Raw genomic sequence first — 24,394 nt, 5'->3', positions numbered from 1 at the left:
ATGGCTATACGTCTCTTCGGCACAGCGCCAGCCAAGCCCTGTCCACCGGCGCCAGAGAGCCCGCAGCCGCACCAGAGGGCAGGCTGCAGGCTGCAGGCTGCTCGGCATTATCACAACGAGTGAGTATTGGATCATGACGCCAGCGTGTGGTGGCCGGCATCATGAGGGCAATAGGGAAAAGAGAGGGAATACAGCGCTGGATACGAGACAAATCAGAATAGGCATGGCGCAGCAGCACAGAGTAAGCGCACAATCAGCAGAAGAAACGAGGGAGAGAACTGCTGCTGTATGCGCCAACGTTGCTGCTCCGCCGCGGACGTAAGCCAGCAGGCAAAGCACAGGAAAAAAGAAGGAAGGCAAAAGTGAGACACGGTCCATATTGTTGTTTTTTTTTGTCTGGAATGCTTTCTTTATTTTTTGTTTTGGGGGAGGGGTGGTTCTTCAGTAAATAGCTTAAAGCGGGGTCGACTTTAGCGCACATGCGCGGGACTGAACGCAGCATACGCCTTGGGCGCTTTCGTTCTGCAGTCCGTGGGAATGAGAAGAAAGACTTCACTTGGTGCTCTCTACTGCATCGGCCGTGAAAAAGCTCATGGGAAGGTAGTCATCGTCGTGGATCTGATTCGCAGCCAGGCCGTGCATGCGCTGCACAAGGTCACGCGCGATGCTGTCGGTGAGGCGTGAGTCGTGCTTGTAGTCGGGGTGTGTCGTGACAAACTTGCGCATGTACTGCGCAGGTGTGGGAATGCGGCCAGAGGCGCGCATTGACAGGAACTTCAGGTAGGAGTTTACGAGGGGACTTCGCTTCCCCTCGTCGTCTAGATAGCGGCACACGAGGGGGATGAGTCCATAGAAGCCGCCCTCCTTGCCGTTGAAGATCTCGTCAATGCTCATCCTCGCCGTCTCCTCGTCGCTGGCGGTGCACTTGTCGGCGAAAATGTCCTTGCGCATAATGTATTGTTCTCCACACGGGTTGATGCGATGTGCGCGGCCCATATTCTCGTCGACGATGGAGATCTTGGTGTAAAAGCAGGGCTTGTAGGTGATGATGGCCTTGGTGAGAAGCGGAATGAAGACGGCGAAGGCGGCGTTTTCGAACGGTGTTGGCTGAATATCCATCACGCGGAACTCAACGCGCCAGCCAATGTCGTTTCCTATCGGCGGAGGCTTGAAGCGCACTGTCTGCCAGTTAGTGGACTGGATGTTGTCAAAGTGCTCCGTGTGCGTCGTGTCATCGATGTCGATCATCTTGTCGTATATCACAAGCGGATCTCGAATGAACAAATGTGCAATGTGGTTCGCCAACCGCACGTCCACACCGGAGTCCTTCAGAAGTTCACAGTACGAGCGGTTTATCGCTATTTGTGAATCGTTGAATTCCTCGAGGTTTTCGGTTCTGTCGCTGATGAAGACGGAGATGGAGTCGTAGCGAGACTTGAGAATACGCGGCACCTCCTCCACGCGGCGGTCGTCGACAGCGCCGGCGATAGTCAGCCAGCGCACATCGGTGTCGCAAAGAAGACCCTTTTGGAACGGCGTGGCTGAGCTGAGAGCCAGAAATGCCGGGCACAAGATGGCGAGCTGGTCGTACACGTGGCGCGCCTCGTGAATGTTGTCCAGCTGCATCGTCACTTGCAGAGCGCTGTTACCCATGCCAAAGGCCATGCAGTCCATGTAGATGCACGGGTGGCTGACCAAGGTTGCGGGGCAGTTACACGCGTTGTAGCGTTCCTGCATATGCTCGCGGCGCTGTCCCGTGAAGTACTGTGCGTAGTAGTAGAGCGTAGCAGGGGTGAAGAGCTGCTTCAGCGTCTCGGTGACAGGGTAGTCCTCGCGTGGATCGAGAGAGCTGCTGGGCACTAGCAGAGCGGCAGACGCGTCCGTCTCCGCGTAGAGTTCGTCGGTCATGTTCCTGCCGTTTTCTCTCATGGAGTAACAAATGTCCTTGTTGTGTGGAGTCAGGTCAATGTTTAGTTGGGGGTCCACCGTGTCCTGCATTGTACGGGAGTCCATGTACAGAGGCACCAGGACGCAAACCTTTTGACCGCGGCGCAGGCGAATGTTTGCCGTCAGGTTCGCGAAGCGCGGATGCGTTTGGTTGATGCACGCATCAGGAACAAAAAGCGACTGCGAGTACGGAGAACTCTTATCACTGCAGTGGACAAAGTTGCCCTGGCCCATGAGTGGGAAAGTCACAAAGGTGGTGCCGACCACGCCGGGTGGTGCCTCCTTGTTGAGCATGTCGTACCGCCGCTCGATGTTGTCCTGCACCGAGTCGAGGCTCTCCACCGACAGACTGTACGGGTGGTCTGGCGTGCTTTCGATCATGAAGCTTCCATATTCGGGGTTCCACACGGCGCAGTTGTCAGGACGCGCCCTCAGCTTGTTCATTACCATCGCACTTTCCGTGCTGAGGGTAACCGTGTTATCGTGGATCTGGATTAGCTGGTGCTCCAGCTCCTCTCCCCAGAGAAACGGCATACCATGGAGGTCCTTTTTGTTCTTGAAAACGTTGAGGAACTGCTGAATGCCGTGCTCTCTGACGTGCGGAATGGCCTTTCTATTTGCATCGGTGCCCCACTGTATCGGGGCGCCGCCAGTCGTCAAGAGTCCCATTTGCCAAGCGGATCTCCTTCGAGGATGCGAGTGCGCGTCTAGTGACGGCAGAAGGAAAGAAGGGGTAGCAAGACTGCCGAGATAGAGAGAGAGAGGCACGCAGAGGGACTGCGGCGAGTGGCTGCGAGGGAGGGAGACGGCGTAGTAGGAGAGCGGGCAAAGAGATGCAAACACAAGAAAAAAGAGAATCAGGGAGGGTGGACGGGAGTGTATCGGAGAGCGGGTCAGAGAGAAACACGATTTAGGGAATTTGAAAGCGCGAGGGAAAACACAGGGAGAAGAGGTGACGAAAAACAGACGCGGTGAAGGCGCTGCGCGGATGATAATAATAATAAGGGCCGAAGATAGAGAAGCAAAGTAGTTGCCGTGGTTGGTTAGACGAGAAGGTGCGGCCGCGTAAAGGTGAAGAAGGAGTGCGTATGACAATGTATACGGGTGTGTTATGGCGCACAGCGGCTTGGGCAGCCGAGGGACGAAAGCAGCTGGGAAGTGCCGAACCCGTCAAGCTGCGCAGTGCGATGAATAACGACAGATCGACCGAAGGGTTCCGCAGGAAGAAGCGCTACGGCTTGCAGTGACACAGAGGTGCGCGGCAAATGAGTTGGCGAGGTGGGGAAGGAGGAAATGTCAGCGTCCCTGTCGTTTAGGTGAAAAGCAAAGCAAACGAAAAAAAGCAAATTCACTAGTGTCAGATTCTGTGGGGTGCTGTATTGCGTAAAGGTGAAAGATGAAGATTCGCGCAGTCGAAACGTGCTGGAGTGATGAGAGCGGCGATGCTGAGGATGCCAGCATTGGCGTAGATGCGCGCCCGGGGTTGTCCCAGTGCATCAGGGGACGAGAAAGGGAGAGATGAGGCAAGCCGCGATAGTGGTGTGAGAGACGTGGAGAGAGAGAGTTCAAAGAGTCTGTTGAGCTGAAGTAAGCAATGCATTCGATGCACGCATCTATACGAGGAGGATTTTGGTGCGACGATGCCATGCGGCACTGGTTCAGCCTCCATTCCCAGGTATTGGAGGTGCGCCAGGAACATGTGAAGCAGCGGGGGTAGCGAGGAGGTCTCCTTAGATTAGCGACAATTCTCATTCGTTGTGTTGTTGCCTCTTCGTCACTTCTCCAGCGGTGTTTCTGTGGTGGGCCAAGGCAGATGTAGACAGGCTCGTGATGTTTGCGAGGGGAGGGAAACGGTGACCGCCCTGTGATTTCTTTCAGGAGGCGCTCTTCATGATCTCTTCGTAGGCGTGCTGGATCTTCTTGAAGGTCGATTCTGCGGTGCGTATGGCCTCATCCGAAGCGCTGCACCACCGATCGGGGTGCCACTTTATCGCCAAGGCTCGGTATGACTTCTTCACGTCTGCTGCACCGGCGCTGCGGGGGAGAGAGAGCGTTTTATAATGCACATCAAGTGATGCGCGAGACACTGGAAAAAACGCGTTGGCATTCGTTTTCGCCTTCGGTGTCTCCTTCGACGTCGTGCAGGGTGTTGTTCTGGGAGCATCAGTAGACGCCTGCGCATGTGCCAAGTGTGCCTTGAGCGAACGCAGCTGCTCTACGGCCGCAGCGTTGGAGACAAGGCAAAGGCTTTCTTCGGTGTGGTAGACGGCGTCTGTCAAGCGGCCAAGTGCCTCCTCGCAACGGGCGACGAGAAGCAGCATGCTTGCACGCAGAGATACCTCCTCGGTGTAGGACAGTGCACGGTGCGTATCGTCAAGGGCGGCATACCAGCTTGCCTGCTGAGCAAGGGCCCGCGCACGCTCGTAGTACATTACACCCTTCAGCCCATCTGGGAGAAACGGCTCGGCGAGGACTTGCGTGACAAAGGTTGCTGCCTCGCGCCACTGTCGCGCAGTCCGCAGGCCGTGCAGCTTCGCAAACGCCTCCTTGCAACGTGCGATGTGCGTGTGCAGGTGTCGAAACCGCAGCTCCGACCTGCCCAAAGGTGTGGCTTGCATGCCCGCGAGAAGGGTGTCGAGTCCAACAACGGAGGTGACGGAGTGGAAGGTGAGAGACCACAAACAGAAGTGCAGCTCTGTCGACGTCGTATAAGCTCGGGAACGTTGCGCCGCGTAGCTCACTGCCTGCGCTGTGTTGTCGAGAGAGAGAAGACGCGCCTTTGCCGCCTCCAGCGTGCCGCAAGGACAAAGTGACAGCACCGCCTCCAAGCACTCGAGCGCCTTGCTGTACTGATGGGCAGCGTACAAGTTGGTGTAGCTCGTGCAAGCCTTCACAGCCGCCACTTCGGCGGCCCAGTCGATGGCGTCACGATGTGGGCTGACGGCCTGCTGCGCCTCTTGCAGGCGCCCCTGTGAGATGAAGACGCGCGTCAGTCGTCGCGCGCTCGGATAGCGCTCTGTCGCATCAACAGCGAGCACACGCCGCGTGGTTGACTCGCACGCGTTCCACTGCTCCATCACGAAGTGACACACCGCCACATTGTTGAGCAGAGCCGGTGTCAGCTCATGCGCCAGGCAGGCGGAGGAAACACGGAGGAAAGCGGCCGTGGCGGCTTCGTACTCCTTCGCGCCAAAAAGCCTGTGAGCCTCTTGCGCGTCTTCTAATTGTGCCCCCGTCAGCCCGTCCATCCCGAGCGGGTCCAGCTCGTCGACGCTGAGATCGCGTCTCGCGGCTTTCGTGGGTGGCTCTGCCGCCAAAGACGGTGATGCACCACCGAGGGCAGCATTCACGTTCAGCTCATCAGCGAGCGTGTCCAGAGCCTCTGCAAGCTTGAGGAAGTCGTTCGTGTCCACGAGCCGCCGTGGCTCGCGTCGGCGCACGGCACCGCCCCTAGCCATAGTCGAGGAAAGATCAACGCCGGTGTGTTCGATACTCTGGGAGCCAGCTGCCGCGCACGCGGCATTCCACTCCTCGAGGATGCCCTGATCGAGTACCACCGCTGGATCCAGTAGCATCTGCGTCGCCAGCGGTAGAGAAGAGAGCTGTATTACCGTCATAAGGGACTCCGAGCTGCTATGTCGCAGAGCCCCAACGACCTGTGTTCTGTGAGCGTGAGGGTGGGAGTGCGTATGTGCCTTACATGCACGCCGTTGAAGACATCAAGGGAGACGCGGTGATTGACTGCGCGGAGTCGAGGAGAGAGAGAGAGTCTTTGGGACGTGGGCGAGAGGCGCCCCTGCGTGCAAAACAATGCACCGCCTATGGAGCCACTGAGAAGAGACCAGGTTCTAAAGTGGGAAGAAGGGGAGCAAAGGACTTCGCGCTGACGGTCAATACAGCATGTGCAGGAGAGGCAGCGGTACCCGATTGCAGCTGAGGTGAGGGGAGCCGAGAGCGCGCGCACCGAGACACCTCCTTCGGCGAGAGAGCGATAATGAGCCGGTCAAGTAGGGTGGTGCCCCACATACGTTTGAAAACTGTGCGCCCTCTGCGAAGCACGAGCCGCCACACCACTGTACGCCAGAGATGACGTAGGCAAGGCCCCATCCGGCTAGCGTGGCGCCAAGGCTAGCGAAAAGGAAAAGAGAGAAAAAGTGATCCTTTCGTGTGTTTGCTCTCCGGGGTTCGTTGTTTGTTTGTTCGCTTTTTTTTTGGCGGATCTGTCACCCACTGGGCCCCACGCCTAAACCCACTCGTCACCGCCTCAGCTCAAACAGCACTGGGGCAGGGGCATAACAGTGAAAAGAGAGAAAGGGTGGGGCGCAGAAATTCAATCGAGAACATGAAGAAAAGAAAACCGATGCGATGAAGACGCGGCGGCAAGTGCTAAACATGAAGAGCGAGGGAGTGTGGTAGGGTGGGTATCAGCTAAAAAAAAAACTGGAAATGACAAATCATTACATTCTCGTCATGTCAGCAAGAGAAAAAGAAACGAACGCCGAAAGAAGAGCGCTAGGAGAGGTGTGCATTCGCTATAGCATTGGCGGCGCCAGCGTCCCCATCCGCTCTATCCCGTTCGGACCACCTCCTTTGCTTTTTCGTTTACCTCCAATTCGTCGGTTGCGCTGGTGAATTAGCGCTATGCATTATGTACATAAACAAAGAGAGAAGGCAGGGATTGGCTTTTGCCTCAACGACTCACAGAGAAACACGAATAGGCCACCTCGACACGAGTAGCCCCCATGGCGGTGCTGGCGCTGCAGCCGCAGATCCGCGTGAGACAAACGCATTCAAAACGAGCTGCTTTTTAGCGCAGGAGAAGAGCTAATGAGCGCCGCGGACAAAGAAGAACTTGTAGGTGGTCTTGTTGCAGTCGTGGCTCAAGGAGGTGCTGCCCCGCAACTTCCAGACACCCTCCTCCTCGAGCGCGTCCAGAACCGAGATGAATAGCATCGATGTGCCGATATCCTCAGTGGCAAACTGAGTGCGCAACTCGCCGAACCAGTGCGGAGGGTCATCCTTGCGCACCAGTGCAAACGGCGTCTTGCCGGTGTTGGTGGTAGAACAGGAATTCGGAATCGTCTCGTTAAGGCGATCAATCGTGCTCTCCTTGATGGGCCCAAAGATGGAGATGACGGGCGGGTTGCACGTAATGTTCACAATGAGGTTCATCTCGGACATTGTTCGTGACGGTGAAATCGAGCAGCACAATCCCTGTGAAGACTACTGAATGAAAAACGGTGGGCTTGCTGAGGGTGAGAGGTGGTGGAGAAGCGGCAAATAGCGGGTGTAGAGAGCAACGCAGCAGCGGCACAGAAGTCAGGCGCACAGCCAGAGGATGCTTGATGGCACGAAGAATGAATGCGCGAGTGGCAGTGGCACACGAAACGGACGCGGGCTCGAAGAGAGAAGACAAGCCAAAGCGGAGCGTCAGAGAGGGGGAGACTTGATAGTGAACGCGTTGCAGGAGGTCTCGTGTATGCGTGAATGAGCATGTGGATGTGTGTTCCCGCGCGGGTGGTGAGAAGTGATGAAGGTGAGCAAATAGCGAGCAGGTAAAGGGGATAGCAGAGAGTGGAGTGCAGCGCGCGTGGCCACAACAGAGTGACACGAGAGTCGATATAATGAATGCACGGTCATCATGAGCGATGGGAACGGGTGGGAGTAACACTCATGGAGAGAGAGTGGGTGAGTGTTGAGCAGCGGTGTCGGCGACCCACGCGCGCAGGGGCTCACTCGAGCGCATGTATGTCACAGCATGCTGTAGCACAGAAGGGTATCTACAGTCGAGATTGCAAGGACATGGTGTGGAGGAAAACTGTACATCCGAGGGCTCTCTCCTTTTCGTTGACTTTCCTTTGCCATGGATCTCATGGCAGCGGGGGGAGAAGCGCGGGGAAGTGTTGGGAGGTTCAGGAGGTGGTGATGTCACCGATGCCAGGAGTTAGGCGTAGTGCTAGCCGGGTTCTACCAGGCAAGCAATGGAAAGGTAAACAAAAAGATCTGCTTGCCTCACAATCCCTCCAACGGATCCTTCTCCGTCTCCTGCTTCTCTGCTGCTCCCTGTTGGCGGCGTGCTTCGATTTCGCGCATGGCAGCGGCGTCGATCTCCTCCTGCGTGGGGGCCACGTATGTACCCTCAATGCGCCTTGCCCACTCCTTTACCGGGCAGCTCTCCGGAAGCATCGCAACTAACATCTTTACCTCTGTCGGGGTGAAAACATTGTCGCCGTTGGTGGTGACAATTTCGATGAGCCTGTCGCGCGACATGATTGCGGACGAGTCTCCGGCGAAAACTTTCAGTGCCTCTAGCACCGCGCGCTCCTCGCGCATACGATCTCGAAAAATCATCTCCGTGCACCTGATAAAGATGTTCCAGTCGATGTTCTTAATCTCCTCAGCAGGTGTGATGTCCACGGGTGCTGCCTCAGCTGCAGGGTCAGTGACCTTCTTCACGATCGACTTCCTCCCAAGGGCGACGCTCGCGCGAGCCTTGCCCTTCCGCTCGCGCGCTTCCTCTTTGCGCCGCTCTTTTTCGCGCTTCAGCTCCTCCTCTCGGCGCCACTGTTCTAGTCGGAGGATGGGCTGTGCCATGAGTTCCTTCAGCTTGTCCATGTCTTCGTGAGTCGGGTTCATCCCCATGCCACGAAGAAGAGTTGTGCAGTCGAGGAAAGACACAAGCTTCTCCTTGTTCTGCAACATATTGAAGATTACCTCGGCAGCGTTGTACACCTCGCTCGTGAGCACCGACGGTGCGTCGGGGTCCATGGCGGCGGTCATGGAATTATTATGATGCCTCTTTCTCGTCTCCGTTGTAGAGAAAATGGTGCGAGGCTGCGCAAGAGTTGCCGTACAGAGCGTCGGTGTAGTGTGGCATAGAATGAAAGAAGGTACTTGCTTTGGAGCATGCGGGCAGATGCGGAGAGAAGAGGGTGCGTAACGGAAGGCGAAAGGGATCGCCACTGAAGGTGTGGGGGAGGAGTAAGGAAGGGAAGGCACCACGAGAGCGCGCGCACAGCGCGTACCGCAGCAATTGTGCGCGCAAGGTATCTCCATGTGGCTCACGCGTTTGCGTGCTTAACTCTTCATTGGTGAGGCGTCGCTTGTAACGTCGCACCCGCACTGTCAAACCGCTGCGGCCAGCATTCTCGGATCCCTTGGCAAGAGCCGCGAATACGTGAAAGGGCGACACTGTGGTGCTTGCCAAGGATGTCGTGTGCAAGAGTTGCTACTGGGATGTGCTTTTCACCTTGATTTTTTTTTGCCGTCGCTGCACTCGTACGTTGACCCAATGAGGTGCACCCGCGAATAGGCACATGTACGTTACAACACTGACAAGTCACACTGCAGCACAAAAGGCGGGAAGTAAAAAGCGAGCGGGAAAGTGTGTTGTGCGCCACTACCTTTTACCGCCTAGAAAAGGCACCTTCTTCCGTTTCCAACGTGTCCACCCCACCACGAACAAGTCAGCACCTATACACGCATACGTAACCGCAGCCCACCCACCGCTGTGTCGCACGGCGGCAATGACAGGGAGCGGGGTCCACCGACGCCCTTCGGCGTCGCCCAGCCCACTGCCATTCTACTGCGCATACACAGCAGCCGAGGCCCAGAACTACGCACGACATCACCGCAGCGCAGTAACAGCAGGAGAAGAGATGGTGGATGCGTGTACGTGCTGAATACGCGGGCAGGACTCGTAGTGGGCTGGTCCAGGCGTGAGCATGGCTATACGTCTCTTCGGCACAGCGCCAGCCAAGCCCTGTCCACCGGCGCCAGAGAGCCCGCAGCCGCACCAGAGGGCAGGCTGCAGGCTGCAGGCTGCTCGGCATTATCACAACGAGTGAGTATTGGATCATGACGCCAGCGTGTGGTGGCCGGCATTGTCAGGGCACGTGAGAGAGACGAAAAAAAAAAACGTAGAGAAGTGGAAAAAAGAAAGGACACTTTAGAGGGTCCCACACGCCGCTGCTCACAAACGAGAAGATGTGCGCAGTCGCAGACACGCTTCGGAAACAAGAAAAGAGAGAGAGGTAGATGTCGCAGTCGCTCTGCATGCATGCCGGCAACGCGAGGAGGAGAGGGGGGCGGCAGGCGCACGTGAGATGGAAAGAGTGGTAAAAAGCAGCGCTGATGAGGCGACTGGAGTAGACACGTGAAAGCGTCAGCGCAAGTGCAAGTGTGCGTGTGTGCTCTATGGACGTCTGCCTCTCTCTCCGCAACGGTTTCTTTGACTCGTCTGTTTATTCGGCCCAGAGCGAACGATGTATGTCACTCTCATGGCGAAGGAAAAGGTGCAGCCAGTGCACGAGAACGACATCAATCACGCTGAAATTTCATAGCACGCGAATGCAGGCTCGCTAGCGCCTGCAAAAGAGCCAGGCACACGGCGTGCAACTCAAGAAAACGCGAGGAGGAGGGGGGGGGCAAGTAGCGAGCGTGAAGGGGAGAGAGAGAGACTACCCTTTTTCTGTCGAGGGCAGTGCACAAGTTTCGATACTGCACCGGTTGCGAGTCCCCCATCTCGGAGGAAGCCTGCACCATACGGTACTGCAAGCACAACGGGACATCGACGGTAACGCTCGGCCACTGCGGGGTCCTCCGTAGGACACACTGGAGCTTTCATCTGCAAAGGAGAGCTTGATCACAGTCAACGTGCGCAGCGTTTCTTTAAGCCATGCTACGGAAAAGATGCGATGGGTGGCCACCAAGGCGCTTCTCCAAACGGCAGTGATGTCAGCGTCGTTTTGGCGGTCGCATCGGGCGGCACACAAATGTGAGGGCGAGAGGGGGTAAGGGCCACACAGAAGCAAGAGAAGGGCGGAAGTCAGGCATGCGCACAAACAGGTGCAAGTGTGATTTGGCTGTACATGAGAGAGGGATTCATACACGCGGACGCTCGCAAGAAGGGGGCGATGAGACATACAATCGAAACGTAAATGGGAAAAGAACGTGATAGAGACATCACAACGTCGCACGACGTCTGAGAGAGAGAGGGGAAAACGATGCCGGCAGACCAAGAAAAAGACCGCCGGTAATTGCACTAGCCGTGAGTCTTGTCCCTCTTCCTTCAGTGTGCGGTGCAACTAGGCAGTGGCCGAGACCAAGGACACTGCCAGGGACGCTGCGGCATCCCCTGCGCCGAAGACGTCCTTGAGCGCCACCAGTGCTAAACGCGGGTCCTCATGAAGCTGCTCTGCCTGCTCCTCATCGCACGCCACGGTCAGAGTGAAGAGACGAATGGCGGGCTCGCCCTCGTTGCCTATGGTAAAAGCAGTAGATGAGAGAGGAGTTGCATCCGCAAGTCGAATTCCGACCTTTTCCAGCGCACTGCCATAGGTGTCACTGGCGAAGCCACCCTCGGCATTCACAACACCACGCATCGCCGTGGTGACAATTCCGAGTCCTTGAGATACCTCCGCCTGCCGCGCCAGCAATGCGTAGCGCTGCTCCTTTACAGTAACGATGGGCAGCAGCACAGCCGGATGGGCGTTGGTAAGGTGCAGTGCACGTTCTGTTTGCGTGCCGCTGCATGCGTCCCGATAGACCAGGTCGGCCACGGCGCCAGTAATACGATGCGCCACACGGTGCAGGCGCCGCACTACAACGGCTTCAGGGATGGGACCGCTCTCCGCACAGTCGGCCAGGTAGGTGCGCAGCGGAGGGTACTGAGCGAACGCTCGAAGACTATCCAGCCCATCTGGCTCACTGTACGTTTTGTGTGCAGTCACTAGCACTTGCCTATTCCCTACAGTCAATTCCATCTTTTGCTGGAGCGCGAATCGGCGGGTGATAGAGCGAGGGAGGGGGCACGTCTTCTCTGGTGTCCCCTTTCGTTTGCACAGCATGAGACGTGCGCACCGAAAGTGAGCAAGCAGCAGAAGGCTGGGAAAGGAGAAAGGGGGGAGCGAAACAGAGTGCAGACGGAGGAGCGGGGGGGGGGGGCATGAAGCACCGGGGGTGCGCCTTATCCTGACTTTCTTAGCTGGTTCACCCTCAAGGCTCCGTGGCAGGGGTAGCGATCTGCAAATGAAAGCGGGCATGAGCAACAAGAGGAACACCAGCCTGATGGTTTGCCCTTTGGCTTTCTTCCTAAAGCTACAAAAACACGCTTGACAAGTGGGTAGCAACGCACAGAGGAGTAGACATGCGCACTCATCATCCCTCGGACAAACGATGCCTCGGCAGCACGCTTAAACGTAGTATCGGAGAAGAGGTGTCATCGACAGAGAGACGCTTGGCCTTGCGTGGGTGTATCTTGGTTGCGCATATACGCGCCATGGCTTTTCTGTATAGGTGTTCGCATGCGCCATGCACGCGAGCACGGAGGAAGGTGGACGCCCAAGTTGCGATACCAGAGGACAGCATCAAAGAAGGAATAGCATACAACCCACGGTCGCACACAGACACCCGCCCAGTCCTCACGCATCCCGCGATGGAGAGCTGATGTGCAAGTGAGCACAGAGGCTATGAAGAAGTGAGGCGACGAAGGAGACGCACATGGACGCGGCGGGGCACAACGAGACTTGTATGGCACCGCGTATCAGTGTCTGAAGGGTCCTGCGCGATCTTTCTCTTCAAAGGCAGTATCGCAATCGAGCGACTAAAGGACCCGCACCTTTCCGCACTTGTCGGGCTGCCACCCTTCATCACCGCACTACTGCACCCCCTCCACCCCTCTCTCCAAACGACTTGACGTCGCAGTGCTGCAACTGTCAGTCATCTAGGGGGAGGCGGAAAGCGCAGGCGCACAGCTCTAAACATTCCGCAGGTTTCGCACATCGTTGACGCGCATGAGAGACAGCACTTTCTGGACTGGGGCAGATAAGATTATAGGGCCAATGACAGGGGCAGACTCCAACACGCGCACTAGTACAGGGAAAAAGTTGCCAAATAGGTTCAGCGCGCCAAAGCCTTGAATGCACAGACCAATAAAACACCAACGGAGAATCACAAACAAAATGCCCACAAAGAAGCACGCAGATGCGCGCTGGCGCGCGATGAAGAACGCCTTGCACCGCTGTGGTCCCATGACCATCGCCACACCGGCCACAAACAAGAAGTTCCCCATTGTGAGAAGAATGCTGTCCAGGAGCATCACGATGCCCATGAACGTGAAGAACATGCCAAGGCCGGTAAAGGCCACCCCGATCTTGGTCGAGTCATTCCAGTTGTACAGCGAGTCCATGACGACGAGAATCGATGAGCGCACATACACACAAAGACGGACGAGGGTGGCCGAAAACGGCAGAGTCTTCCGCAAGAAAAGCGCGTCCGCAAGCGAACAAAGGGAAGCCGGGAAAAGAGGGGGGCCACGCCGTTGCCAGAGCAGGTGCAGCGGTGCCCCTGCGATTACTGCGCGGGTCTGCAGCAGGGGATCGCCCACGCGTGGGATCTGTGAGAGGTGCGAGCCGTCAGGTTGGTGGGCTGGTGTGCTACGCGCAGAGAAAGAGAGCGAGAGCGAGGCAGGGGCGAAAGAACAGAGAACAACAGCCACGAAGAGAGCAGAGCAAAAAAAAAGAGCGCTCGTCTGTCAAATGGCAGGAAAGCCGACTGGATGGCGTGTTTTGCAACCGGCACAGAAGCAAAGAGCCGGCGAGGGGAGATGCCGCACCTGCCAGAGAGAGAGGGAGGGAGGAGAGGGGCTGCGGGGACAACAAAATGTCACACATAAGAATGCGCGGAGTCCGAGGACCCACGCACGTGCTCAGTGGAAAGGGGGACACTAGAGTGCGCCGAGCCCCCCCACGTTTGACCGCAAGGCGCACACGAGCAGAGGCACACAAAAATGGAAGCGCGACGAAGTATGCCAGCTGGACCAGCTGAAGAGCGTGCGCAACAAGGACAGAAAAAGGCAGGGCGTGGGGAGGAGATACGATGGAAATGAGAGAAATGACTGATGCAGATGTTCAGGGAACAGAGAGAGAGTGACAGACAGGCAGACAGACAAACGCACAGCTCGGCGGAGAGGCAGGCACATGCGCAGGCCAGTAAGGGCAGGACTTTGATGCAAGCCACGCCTCGGCTACAAGCGCGTCGGCCTTAGTCCGCGTTTTTGAATGGTTCAGCGCGCGTGCGTGCCTGTGGATGTTGTGACGAGGGAGATGCGCGTGTTCGGCTCACCACAGCGACTGTGATGACTTGAAAAGGAGGCGAAAGTAGCGAGACACGAACACGGAGAAGGGGAGTGGAGGAGAGAGGAGGGGGGAGGGGGGGGGGGCATACGAGATGGATAGTGAATGGAACAGATTGAAGGCAACGAAAGCGGCTGGGCCACTTGCGCGCTTGCCAAGAGAAAGAGAGAGACAAGACAACAGCGAGCCGCACGGCAACCTGCCCCCTCCCCCCTCCAGCTATGTTTGCGTTGAGCGGCCTAGCAGGTCAGCACACAAAAAGCCGACTGTAGAGCTTGTGCGTTGGCTCAGCTGTGCATCTCTCACTGTCACCAATGTTTTGGTAGCGATATTAAGCAAGTCTCTGTGGCGTCGCTCATGTCGCTGGGACTGTCTCGCGCACCGCACATTCATATGCGCAGCCCTCCTTTTGGGTAATCTTTCTTTTCTGCTGACGCGCTTTCTCTTACGGCGGTAACAGGCCCGCGAGCCGCACCGCCACTACTCAGCGGTGCCCCAGAACACACTCATACCCACAAAAACAATGGCCAAAAAGGCAATCATCGCCAGGGCACAGCACACGTAGACGTGCTCAGGCTGAAGCGCTGACGGCCGAAAAGAGAACACCAAACAAAAGAAAGAACGCACAGAGAAGCATTTCTTTAGTCGCATTAGGTTGTTATCCACTTTCGCTAGCACGCGCATACCCCAATCATCATTACCACCCGCAGAGGGGAAAAGGAACGCTACGATACGCCCCGGTGGCACGCACATCCGCGGAAAGGGGAACAAGAAAGATGGGGAGCGCCTCTGCCTTGCCCAGGCGCAACATTACACCCAAGCGGCGCCTCAGAAGTGGCGTTTACAGGTCTGTTACCGTTCGATGGTCTGCTACGCACCTTACGCGTCGCGGCGCACCTGCGGGCGGTTCCGCTTGCCATCAGCCGTTCGACTGTTCTTGTGCTTCCCCGCAACAGACTCAAGGGTGACGCGCTCGCCTGAAGCGTCCTTGTGCTTCGCGGCGAGGTCGTCGATGCGCTGCTGCCGCATAGTGTGGTAGTACGACGCGAGTGCGCTCCCCTTCTGCTTCAGCTCGTCCTCGAACTGCTTCACTGCGGCAAGATCGCACGGGCCAAAGTTGGCCTGGTCACGCTTCGCCTTGATCTTCTGCGAGGTCGTCTGGATGTGACGCAGCAGGTTGTTGATGCTAGAGTGCACCTTCGGCACACGCACCTGCGTCCTGAGCTTGCGCAGCGTGCTCTCAACCGCCCAGAAGGCCTCGGGGAAGCCCACGATGTGGCTGTGGGTGGCAAGGTGCTCGGTGAGGAGGTACAGAGCCTCGTTCCAGACGTCGCGATGGTAGACACTGTTGCGCGCCTGCGACTTCTTTACGCGGATGGTGAAAAGCAAGTCGACCCGGTCTGCACTAGACGAGACGCCATTTTGAGCGTGTGAGAGGGCAACACTCGGAGAGGTCAGAATGCGGAGCAGGTACGGTGCGACAGGGATGTAGAGCCCGTCGGCACGACTAGCGATGTGGTTCAGCACTTCAATAATCTGGAGGTGCATCGGAAACATGCGTGGCGAGGAAAAGAGGTCCATCAGGGCCGTGGCGATCTGCACGACGGGGTGGATGAGCGGCCCTAGCTGATTCGGTTCCGAGTACGTCGACACCACTGCCCCCCACGTGCGCAGCGCATTCAGGTACTGCCAATTGACTACGGCGCGAACGTTGCTCTGCGTCTGCTGCTGCAACGCTGCACGCAGGTAGATGGCCAGCTGGCGCAGGTACACAAAGGTGTGCTGGTACGCGGCCTCCATGTCAGTGCCGTAGAGGTCTACGACGCAGTTCATGAGAAAAGCAACCGTGGTTTGGTTGTGGATGTTGTATTGGTGGGCAGTGCGGATGAGCGTGAGAAAGATGCCCTTGAAGGCTGTCGACTGGTACATGGAGCGCGTACCGGCCGCGCGGGTTGCAACAGAGCGCACCACCATGTAAGCCGCGACGCGCACCGACTCCTCAGGAGCGGCGCAGAGATGCAGCGACGCCTTCAGCACCGTCTTGGTAACGCCACGCACGTAGTGTAGCAGCGGCACAAAGGGCACGATGGCATGAAGGAGGCTTGCGGACAAGACGGCGTCGATGTTGCCCTCGCCAATCACAGACGAGAGAGCCATGAGGAGACGCTTCACTAGCATGCGCGTCTTGTGCGACTTGAAGGAACCCTTGCCCGTGATGAAGGTGCTGAGCTGCTTGCCAACATGCTGCGCCACCGACACCAGCGCCTCCTTCACCAGAGCCGGCTCCTCGAACTTGCGAGTGGACTGAGGCCGAGGGTGCTCCTTGACCTGATAACCAAGCTCACGAACAGCGGAGACGAAGACGTCGATGCATGACTCCACACCGCTGCCGGCGCTCGTCAGCTGCGTGACCTCTTCGCGAGTGATACGGCCACGGCGCGGCGCCGCGCCGTCGCTGCCCTCTTCATCACCGCCGTCCGCCTCCCCGTTGTCCTCGTCGTTCTCACCTCCGCGACTCTCTTCGTCGTCCATCTCCGTCTCCGCGTCGCTGCCGTCGTTCTCCTCCACGACGTCGATGTCCTCCTTGCCGAACTCCAGCAGCGTCGGGTCTTCCTCCTCAAGATAGGAGTAGAACTCGGGGTCAGTGTCCTTCAGCCGCTCCAGCTGATCCATGTGCTCCTTCTCCTCCCTGGCCGCATTTTTCGCCTCACGCGCCTTCTTTCTCTCCAACCGCTCAAGCTTTTCCTTCTTGGACTTGGCAGTCTTGCGGCGGGTCTCGATGACGCCGGCCAAGTGCTTCTTGGCAAACTTCTTGAAGGACTTCTTCTCTTTGGTGACAGCCATGGCTGCGACGTGATGTGTCGTGTGCTGGTGTTCTGGGACAGAAACGGGGTGAGAGACCGGTGAAGGCGTGCCGCGAAAAGGCATCAACAGCGATGAGTAGAAAAGGGTGAAGAATAAAAGGAAAGGAAATGAGAGTCACAGACACATGTGCAGACATTCCTGCCGGCACTCGGGAAGTATGTCGCATACCACTTACGCAGTCGTGCACCCGGGCTTGGCGGCGAGGTACGAAGAGGGTTCTGCCGCACTCGGTAGGTGTTGCGGAAGACAAGTTCTCCTTCGCTGCGCCGCGAAGGGCAGAGCTGAGCGCTTCCTCTTCTTCGCTCTCGTGCGCAACGTCGCTCTACGCCCGCTCGTTTTCTCCTCGTTCTGTGGTGGGGAAGTGGTGCATGAGCGGGGGGAGTGCACAGACAGAGAGAATCCTCCGCGACTCAGCACCCCATGTGCGCTCTCTTTCGGCGGTCCATCACGTTGAAAGCCGCAAGAGGCGTGCGTCTTTGCCGTGCGTGTGTGTGCTGAGCAGTGAAGCGCAAAGATTTACGAGCGCGCACCTCATCAGGACTCTGTCGGGGGAGGGGGGAGGGGAGGGGGGCATTCAGTGGATGTTTGTGCACGGTGTCGCGCCGCTACTGCCCTCACATAGAGCGGCACCCCTGGCACGACTGCATCTTCACGGTCTTGCCTTCACCAGCGGTCCTGTTACGTCGCTTACTGGTGTGCCCCGGTGGAAACTCGTCTGCAGGCGGCAAAGGCGCCGACGAGGTGCCGGAAGGCCGCAAGGGGGAAAATGACTTACATGTTGCCGGCATCAACAGCGGGGACGACACTGCCGCCGCAGTGCAACCCCTCACTTTTGCCGACTCTTCCGCGTTGCGCGCTCGTGGCGGCGGCGCCGACGGCCTTGAAGGGGAGGTGAGCTCGCCAGCGAGGTGGCGGTGCACCTCGGCTGACCGCATCGCTGCGCGCGCCTCTTCGCACGAGTCGCAGCTGCAGCCTCCGCTGGCGCTGCCCTCCTCCTCTTGAAACGGTGTCGCAATGTGGGGCGTGTCGGCCGCTTGACAGCGAGCCTCCAGCGCGAGTAGCGCACCACCACTAGTGCTGCCAGTGGAAGCAGAGGCGTCGTCGTCACTCTCTGCCTCACTCACGTTTCGCATGTCAGAAGCGTCGAGAAGCGACGCCGCTGAAGGAAAGCCAGCTTGGCGAGACGATAGCATCGTCGACGACAGCGAAGGTGACCGTGCGCCAGTCTTGGCCTGCTCCGCGACTGCCTCGTGCTGCTCACACTGCAAGTCGACGAGGCGCTGCAGCACCTCCTCTTTGACGCGGCGAGTCGTGCTCGCTGCCACGCAGAGCACCGTCGCTATCGGCAGCAGCGGCGCGGACGTCGTGTAGCCACCACAGCACGGTAGAGCCTCCTCCATGCCAGCGGCATCCCCGGCAGTGGCGGAGGACATGGCCGTGGGGTGGTACTCAAAGAAGGCGAGCACGTAAACCATGTTCTGGGTACCATCCCACTCGCACCCCTCCCAGCTACTCGGGTCACTGCAGACAGACTTGTGCAGTCGAACGAGTGGGGGGACGCCAGCGTCTAGCATGGAGAGGCCCATGGCCAAGTCACCGACGTCAAGAAATGCGAGGGGGTCGTCGCTGGCGATGCGCGGCACGAGGCTCGCCATGGCTGACACGTACCCGATAACCTGGACGGACGGAGGAAAGTAGGCGTCAAAGTAATCGTCGTAGCCCACGTTCAGCTCTGGCAGATCGCCCAAGACGCGGCTGAGCAGCCAGCCCGCTACCCGCCGCGTGTCCCTCGCGCGTCTGGCGTTCATCTCTCTGGGAGCGGACGAAAGCGGCGCGGAAGCACCAGCTGCACCGTCATGTGATCCCCCCTGCTTTGCCAGCGTGTGTTCCAGCTCTGCGATGCGGCGCCGATGGGTTGCCTCAACGAGCTTGGTAACGTTCTCGCTCACCTTCATCTGCTCACGTAGGCGATTCAGCTCATCGAGCAGCACCTGGTGCTCACTGACCCTCATTCCACTCCACTCGCCTTCATCGACCTTGGTGACGCGGGTGCGGATGCGCTTCAGCCGCTGAGTGTAGCGAAGAGTGCTGAGCGTCTCCTGGTAGTAGTCTGCGCTCGGATGCACGCATGCGAGAAAGGTGGTCATGGACGCCCCGGTCAGGTAGCGCTGCAGGAGCACTGTCAAGGTGGTGTCTCGGAAGTTTACATAGGAGCGAGTTCCGTCCTGGGCTACTCGTTGGTTGCTCAGAGCCTCCAGCACGGTGCTCAGGCGGGAGAGTGATTTGTTGATGCTGATACTCTCCTTGTTGAGCTGAGGGGAGAAGACGGTCTGTCGCTCACTCCCGGCCAAGTCAACAAAGCAGAGACGCACTCCGCGACTTTTGATCGTGAAGATGGCGTGGCTACGACTGCTGCGGGGGTTGCGCTCCGTCGGCGCGGTGCGGCGTGAACTCATGCCGTACGCGGCTACGGCATTCCACTGTTCCACAGATGTGAGGGAGCACGTCGTCAGTCCCTCCACTACAATCACCGGGCCCTGCATGCCTTGCCGTCGGCGGATGTGCCGCGGCTCTCCGTGCGCGAGAAGGTCGTTCACAGACTCCAGATACACCTCCAGCATCGCCACCTCGACCACACCCTCGCCCCGAAGCAGCTCCTCGACGCAGAGCGCGAGAATGCCGGGCTCCTGCTCACTGCCCGCTATGGTATAGGTCTTGCCGCTGCTTGTGTGGCCGTAGGCAAGGAAGCACAGCGTGTCGGGGTGTTCTGGGGTGGCTGCGCGCATCTTTTGCAGCACCAGCTCCTCGAACACAGCTCGGTTGCTCACATGCTCATCAAAGAGAAAGTCCTCCTTGTAAGAGCGGCGCCCAGTCAGCGCGTTGGCGCCGGTGTCGTCCTGCGCGCTTATGTGACGGGTTGCATGATTGAGGGAGACACACGAGTTATGGCGCGATTCCGTGTCGGGTCGAACGCGCACCGCCACCTCGACGCGGCGTTGACTCATCGGCTTCCTCTTTGAGTCACGCTTCGTTTGGTGCGTTTGAGAAAGCAGCCGGAGCAATACTGCGCGCGCGCAGACACACACACGGGAAAGACAAAATAGTGCCTATACTTGGTGCAGGTGTACGTGTTCGAGGCGTTGTTGCGTACGTGGCTTCGAGGACTAACACCAAAGACATGCTGAAGGCGTGCGCCCTCGATACCCTCGTCCTTTTGCAGTGTACTCTATAAAAAAAAAAATATATATTCTTGTAAGTGAGTGCAGGCAACTTCTATGGGAAGAACGCACTGTAGCGTTGCAGCGTGTGGGCACGTCGCGCGGCGCGATATCCACTACTTCTTTGCCTTTCCCTTTTGTGTGTGTGGGTGGGTGTGTGTGATGGTACGTGCGCGTGATGTTGGTTCTCCGTGATAACAGGTTTGTCGGCGCCTCCGAGCCACCCAGCCGCCCTGTACAGATGTGCCTGCAAACCGGAACGCCGGCTGCAGTAGAAGCGGCAAAGAAAGCCATGGAGAGAAACAGAGGCGAGAGGTGTATACACGGGGGAGGGCCACGCACAGCGGACGAAGCCTGAAGGCAACAGTGACCGGGATCCTCTCAGCACTGCTATTCTGCGTGGAATCGGCACGGCGGCTGGCAGAGAGCTTCACCACAGCAGCACGGACACACAGAGACAGAGGTGCCAAAGAACGCATGTTGTGGGACTCTGCGATGCTAGCGATCGCTCCCTTTACTCATCGAGCGACGTACTGCGGAAGGACGTGCTGTGAGTTGACACCGCCGCAACAGAGACGAGTACACCGTGGTGCGCGTGCAAGAGGAAAGAGCAGCAAGCCTGTGGCGAGGCATCATCATCGTGCAGCGCACCCACAAGGACGCCATCACTGCGATGACAGCTCCACCTGCGTTGCCGCCCAGTGGTCTGTTCGAAATGAGAAGTCGAAGAGAGGCAACACACAAAGGAGCTAAAAGACACGCACGAAGACACACGCACAAGCTAACAGAACACGATGAAAAGCCGCACGTCTCTCCCCTCCCTTCCCTCTATCGCTCTCTGAGCAAGTCCATCAATGCGGACAACCATGTGAGCCCGTGGACCCGCGCGCGCGCGCAACGGTGCGCCGGTCCATCCGCAAAGGAAAGGGACAAGAGAGGGTGTGTGCCGCTGCGACGCACAGGGCCAGCGACATCCGGCCACGACAACAACAATGAAAGCATCATTCACACTGGCTAGCAGTACAAGCGCACTTCTCTCATCTTGTGCTGTCAAGCATGCCTGCCCACAAGCAGAGAGGGGCCACGGAAGAAGCAGCAGCCAGCGCGTGAAGAGAAGCAAAATGGGAGCAAAACGAGGACGAAAGGAAAAGGCAGCAAACAACGACTGTACACAAGCCAGCAACGCGTGACGCACAGAACGCGCATTACAAGCACACCCCTCGCGAGGCCAGAGCGTGGCAGAAAACCCAGAGCTGTCCTCAATCCGTTAAAGTGCTGCACGCCATACAGGGAGAGAGAAAGAGGGTGACAGTCACGCTCGCTGATTCGCAAAGATGCGCGACGAGGACCTCAAAAGGCCAAACCGATGAGCGTCGCATACACCGGTCTTCGACCAGTAACCACATCGCTGGCACACAAACGGGCGTATGCAAGCAAATCTTTTTCTTTTCGTGTGTGTTTGCTTCTCCCTCAAGCGCGCGAACGTGCTGGCAGGGTTCTCGTTGTGTGTGCTCTCCTGCAGCAGAGGGAGCTGCGCGATGCGCAGACTCAGCGAGAAAGAGATGGCAGATTGAATCAGGAGAGTAATGGTGCGGTGAGAAACACCGACGAATAGTCTGGTCGCACAAAGGATCGATAGTGCTCTTTTCAATGTCCCACAGTAGTGCTGTGAGCCCGCTAATCAACTATAATGGATCTTACACTCCAGTCCAGCTATGCACGGCTCGCGCGGCGCTCTCCCAGGTGACGCCGCGTCGCCGCGCTGCTACAACTCCTACAACGAGACACGCCGCCGTGAACAGTGTCACCGCCGTAGCGGCGCTCGTGACACGGGACCCACCGGCTAATTCGCCGATACCGCGTGTTTCTTTGCCATTTCTGTCCACTGTCTGTGGCGAGGCGTCGTGGAAGGTGCACTTCACCTCATAGTGCCTCGTGCCCCCGCGTGTGAAAAATGGTCGGCAAAACTCCTTCTCCACCTCACCCCGCTCGATAAGCCCCCTTGCCTCAGCCTCGGCGATCGTGACGTACTCCACACGAATCGTGGATAGCTTGCCCATCTCCATCACTGCCGGCTGCGCGTAAAGGGCAATCTCATCCCATGTGGATGGCTGCGCCTGGCCCGCCTTGTCATGGCCCAGCAGCCCGTACGTCTTCGAGAAGAGGATGGACGACTCCTTGACGCGCAGGCGGTAGAGAAGAAAGAGCGCCTCGCCTCGCCGCTTTTCGGCGAGAGACACGCAAAAGGAGCAGGTGAGCTTCGTGGGGTAGTGCGTAATCTCTAGCTCTCCCTCCCGCTTGCCCTTGACGGAGATGAGAGACCCCGCGTCGCAGGACATGGCGGTGCAGGCACAGGCGTGCGCCGAAACAGCCACTGTGGCGCCAACCAATGGGGGAAGAACAACGAAAGAAGAGATGTGCAACGAAACAAAACAAAAAGGAGGTCGCGCAGCGGCACCGTGTTCGACAGAGCAACGAAGAGAGTAAAACGCGCTTCGCTCGAATCGGCACTGGATTGTACGCGCCTCACGCGTCAGCGTCTCGGTGGCAGCGGCAGCAGCAACCAGCAGCTGCCAATGACGCAAAGGAGGTTCTGAGATGTGTTCCACCCACCCACCCCGCGATCGCCCTCGTTTTGTTTTGATGCTGTGTTGCTCTCCTTTCTCCTCCTCGTGTGCGATGCGCTGCCCTCCGTTCTGCCCGAAAAACTCCCAAGATGCGGGGTAGATGGGCCAAGGCCGATGGAGACCGAAGGCAGCGCCTTCGTTGTGAATCACGCAGATAAGCAGCTCGACCGGAAGGTGGGGGAAGAGAGAGACGCCGAGACTGGGAAAGGGACGGGGGTGAAGCTCGCGTGACAAACTGGAAAAGACGGCGCGCGCACAAACGGAGGGCAAGGCGGAAACGTCACAACACAAGACGAGGTAAAGACGGCGAACTCACCAATAAACAAAACGACGAGATGCGAGGAGTGGTAAAAAGGAGGCGGGGAAAGCGCCCTCACCGATCGGCCCAAGTGAAAGGATATTGAAGGGAGAGGGAGACAGCGATGGGCAACGTCACGGTCAGGTATGAATGTGTGCGTGTACGTAGCTGTGTGTCAGTGGGCACGCGGGTGCCTTCACGTCCACGCGATTATGATCTTTCTTCCTTTTTATTTGGTAGCGGTGGAGGTGAAGCAAAGGCAAGGCAAGGGAAGAGTGCCCAATACGCGTGTCAACGTGTGCGTATATGCGTTAAGTCCACGGAAGCAAACGAAAAACATATGTATATACACTCCCATGTGAGGGATGTCGTACATGCGGTCAGGCTCTCCTCGATGCGTGCGCACGGGGATGTGCGAGAGAGTTCTATATATGCGTACGAATAAGCACTTGAGTTGGTGGCTCAGTGTGAGACTTTGTGAAGAGGCTGGGCAGGAGGCCCCGATGAGCGAAAGACGGACGAACTCGTGCTATGCGGAGCAGCTCGCAGACAAACTCCCATACGAAAGCACCCAAAGGCGCTCAGGAGAGAACGAGAGAGAACGTAAAGGTGAGGAGAGCAATAGAAAGACCCCCCCCCAACCAGAGAGATAAAGAGATGAGTCCAGTCCCCGGCGCGTACCCGCAAGCGGACGCGCTGTCCTCTCGTTTGTGCCCGTGTGTAGCACCCCGCACACACGCGATGCGGACGCCGCACGCCACCGTCACTTACTGGGCAGACGGCAGTTACGCTACAGTTGAAAGATCACAATCACCGGCAAACGTATAATTCGCGCACCAACAGCGAGCGGTACCTCTACGATTTCAGTCGAGCTCCCGATTGGCCACCAAAAAACAAAAACGTTTTTTTTTCGTCTCTCTCACGTGCCCTGACAATGCCGGCCACCACACGCTGGCGTCATGATCCAATACTCACTCGTTGTGATAATGCCGAGCAGCCTGCAGCCTGCCCTCTGGTGCGGCTGCGGGCTCTCTGGCGCCGGTGGACAGGGCTTGGCTGGCGCTGTGCCGAAGAGACGTATAGCCATGCTCACGCCTGGACCAGCCCACTACGAGTCCTGCCCGCGTATTCAGCACGTACACGCATCCACCATCTCTTCTCCTGCTGTTACTGCGCTGCGGTGATGTCGTGCGTAGTTCTGGGCCTCGGCTGCTGTGTATGCGCAGTAGAATGGCAGTGGGCTGGGCGACGCCGAAGGGCGTCGGTGGACCCCGCTCCCTGTCATTGCCGCCGTGCGACACAGCG

General features: G+C 57.9%; 9 protein-coding genes across 9 annotated transcripts; all 9 read right to left on the bottom strand.

The window, feature by feature from the left end:
- Positions 1–552: 552 nt before the first annotated feature.
- Positions 553–2,616, bottom strand: GSH1 (gamma-glutamylcysteine synthetase; the record flags this gene model as incomplete). Its single annotated transcript, XM_001464941.1, has 1 exon — positions 553–2,616. The coding sequence occupies one exon, from the start codon at positions 2,614–2,616 to the stop codon at positions 553–555; it is 2,064 nt and encodes a 687-aa protein (XP_001464978.1).
- Positions 2,617–3,821: 1,205 nt separating this feature from the next.
- LINJ_18_1650 (putative chaperone protein DNAj) lies at positions 3,822–5,564 on the bottom strand (the record flags this gene model as incomplete). Its single annotated transcript, XM_001464940.1, has 1 exon — positions 3,822–5,564. One exon carries the CDS (start codon positions 5,562–5,564, stop codon positions 3,822–3,824), a length of 1,743 nt encoding a protein of 580 aa, XP_001464977.1.
- Positions 5,565–6,771: 1,207 nt separating this feature from the next.
- On the bottom strand, positions 6,772–7,128 carry LINJ_18_1640 (conserved hypothetical protein; the record flags this gene model as incomplete). Its single annotated transcript, XM_001464939.1, has 1 exon — positions 6,772–7,128. One exon carries the CDS (start codon positions 7,126–7,128, stop codon positions 6,772–6,774), a length of 357 nt encoding a protein of 118 aa, XP_001464976.1.
- An 831-nt stretch (positions 7,129–7,959) lies between these two features.
- On the bottom strand, positions 7,960–8,727 carry LINJ_18_1630 (conserved hypothetical protein; the record flags this gene model as incomplete). Its single annotated transcript, XM_001464938.1, has 1 exon — positions 7,960–8,727. One exon carries the CDS (start codon positions 8,725–8,727, stop codon positions 7,960–7,962), a length of 768 nt encoding a protein of 255 aa, XP_001464975.1.
- Positions 8,728–11,033: 2,306 nt separating this feature from the next.
- LINJ_18_1620 (conserved hypothetical protein) lies at positions 11,034–11,711 on the bottom strand (the record flags this gene model as incomplete). Its single annotated transcript, XM_001464937.1, has 1 exon — positions 11,034–11,711. The coding sequence occupies one exon, from the start codon at positions 11,709–11,711 to the stop codon at positions 11,034–11,036; it is 678 nt and encodes a 225-aa protein (XP_001464974.1).
- Positions 11,712–12,703: 992 nt separating this feature from the next.
- LINJ_18_1610 (conserved hypothetical protein) lies at positions 12,704–13,135 on the bottom strand (the record flags this gene model as incomplete). The annotated part of the gene is made up of 1 exon (XM_001464936.1): positions 12,704–13,135. One exon carries the CDS (start codon positions 13,133–13,135, stop codon positions 12,704–12,706), a length of 432 nt encoding a protein of 143 aa, XP_001464973.1.
- Positions 13,136–14,960: 1,825 nt separating this feature from the next.
- Positions 14,961–16,925, bottom strand: LINJ_18_1600 (conserved hypothetical protein; the record flags this gene model as incomplete). The annotated part of the gene is made up of 1 exon (XM_001464935.1): positions 14,961–16,925. The coding sequence occupies one exon, from the start codon at positions 16,923–16,925 to the stop codon at positions 14,961–14,963; it is 1,965 nt and encodes a 654-aa protein (XP_001464972.1).
- Positions 16,926–17,560: 635 nt separating this feature from the next.
- On the bottom strand, positions 17,561–19,951 carry LINJ_18_1590 (putative kinesin; the record flags this gene model as incomplete). The annotated part of the gene is made up of 1 exon (XM_001464934.1): positions 17,561–19,951. One exon carries the CDS (start codon positions 19,949–19,951, stop codon positions 17,561–17,563), a length of 2,391 nt encoding a protein of 796 aa, XP_001464971.1.
- Positions 19,952–21,861: 1,910 nt separating this feature from the next.
- LINJ_18_1580 (hypothetical protein, unknown function) lies at positions 21,862–22,503 on the bottom strand (the record flags this gene model as incomplete). Its single annotated transcript, XM_001464933.1, has 1 exon — positions 21,862–22,503. The coding sequence occupies one exon, from the start codon at positions 22,501–22,503 to the stop codon at positions 21,862–21,864; it is 642 nt and encodes a 213-aa protein (XP_001464970.1).
- Between the last annotated feature and the right edge of the window lie 1,891 nt (positions 22,504–24,394).

The sequence above is a fragment of the Leishmania infantum genome, chromosome 18 (genome assembly GCF_000002875.2).
Source record: "Leishmania infantum JPCM5 genome chromosome 18".
Classification (NCBI taxonomy): Eukaryota; Euglenozoa; class Kinetoplastea; order Trypanosomatida; family Trypanosomatidae; genus Leishmania; species Leishmania infantum.
The sequence above is the reverse complement of the archived record's forward strand: the minus strand, read 5'-3'. Positions and strand labels throughout refer to the sequence as shown.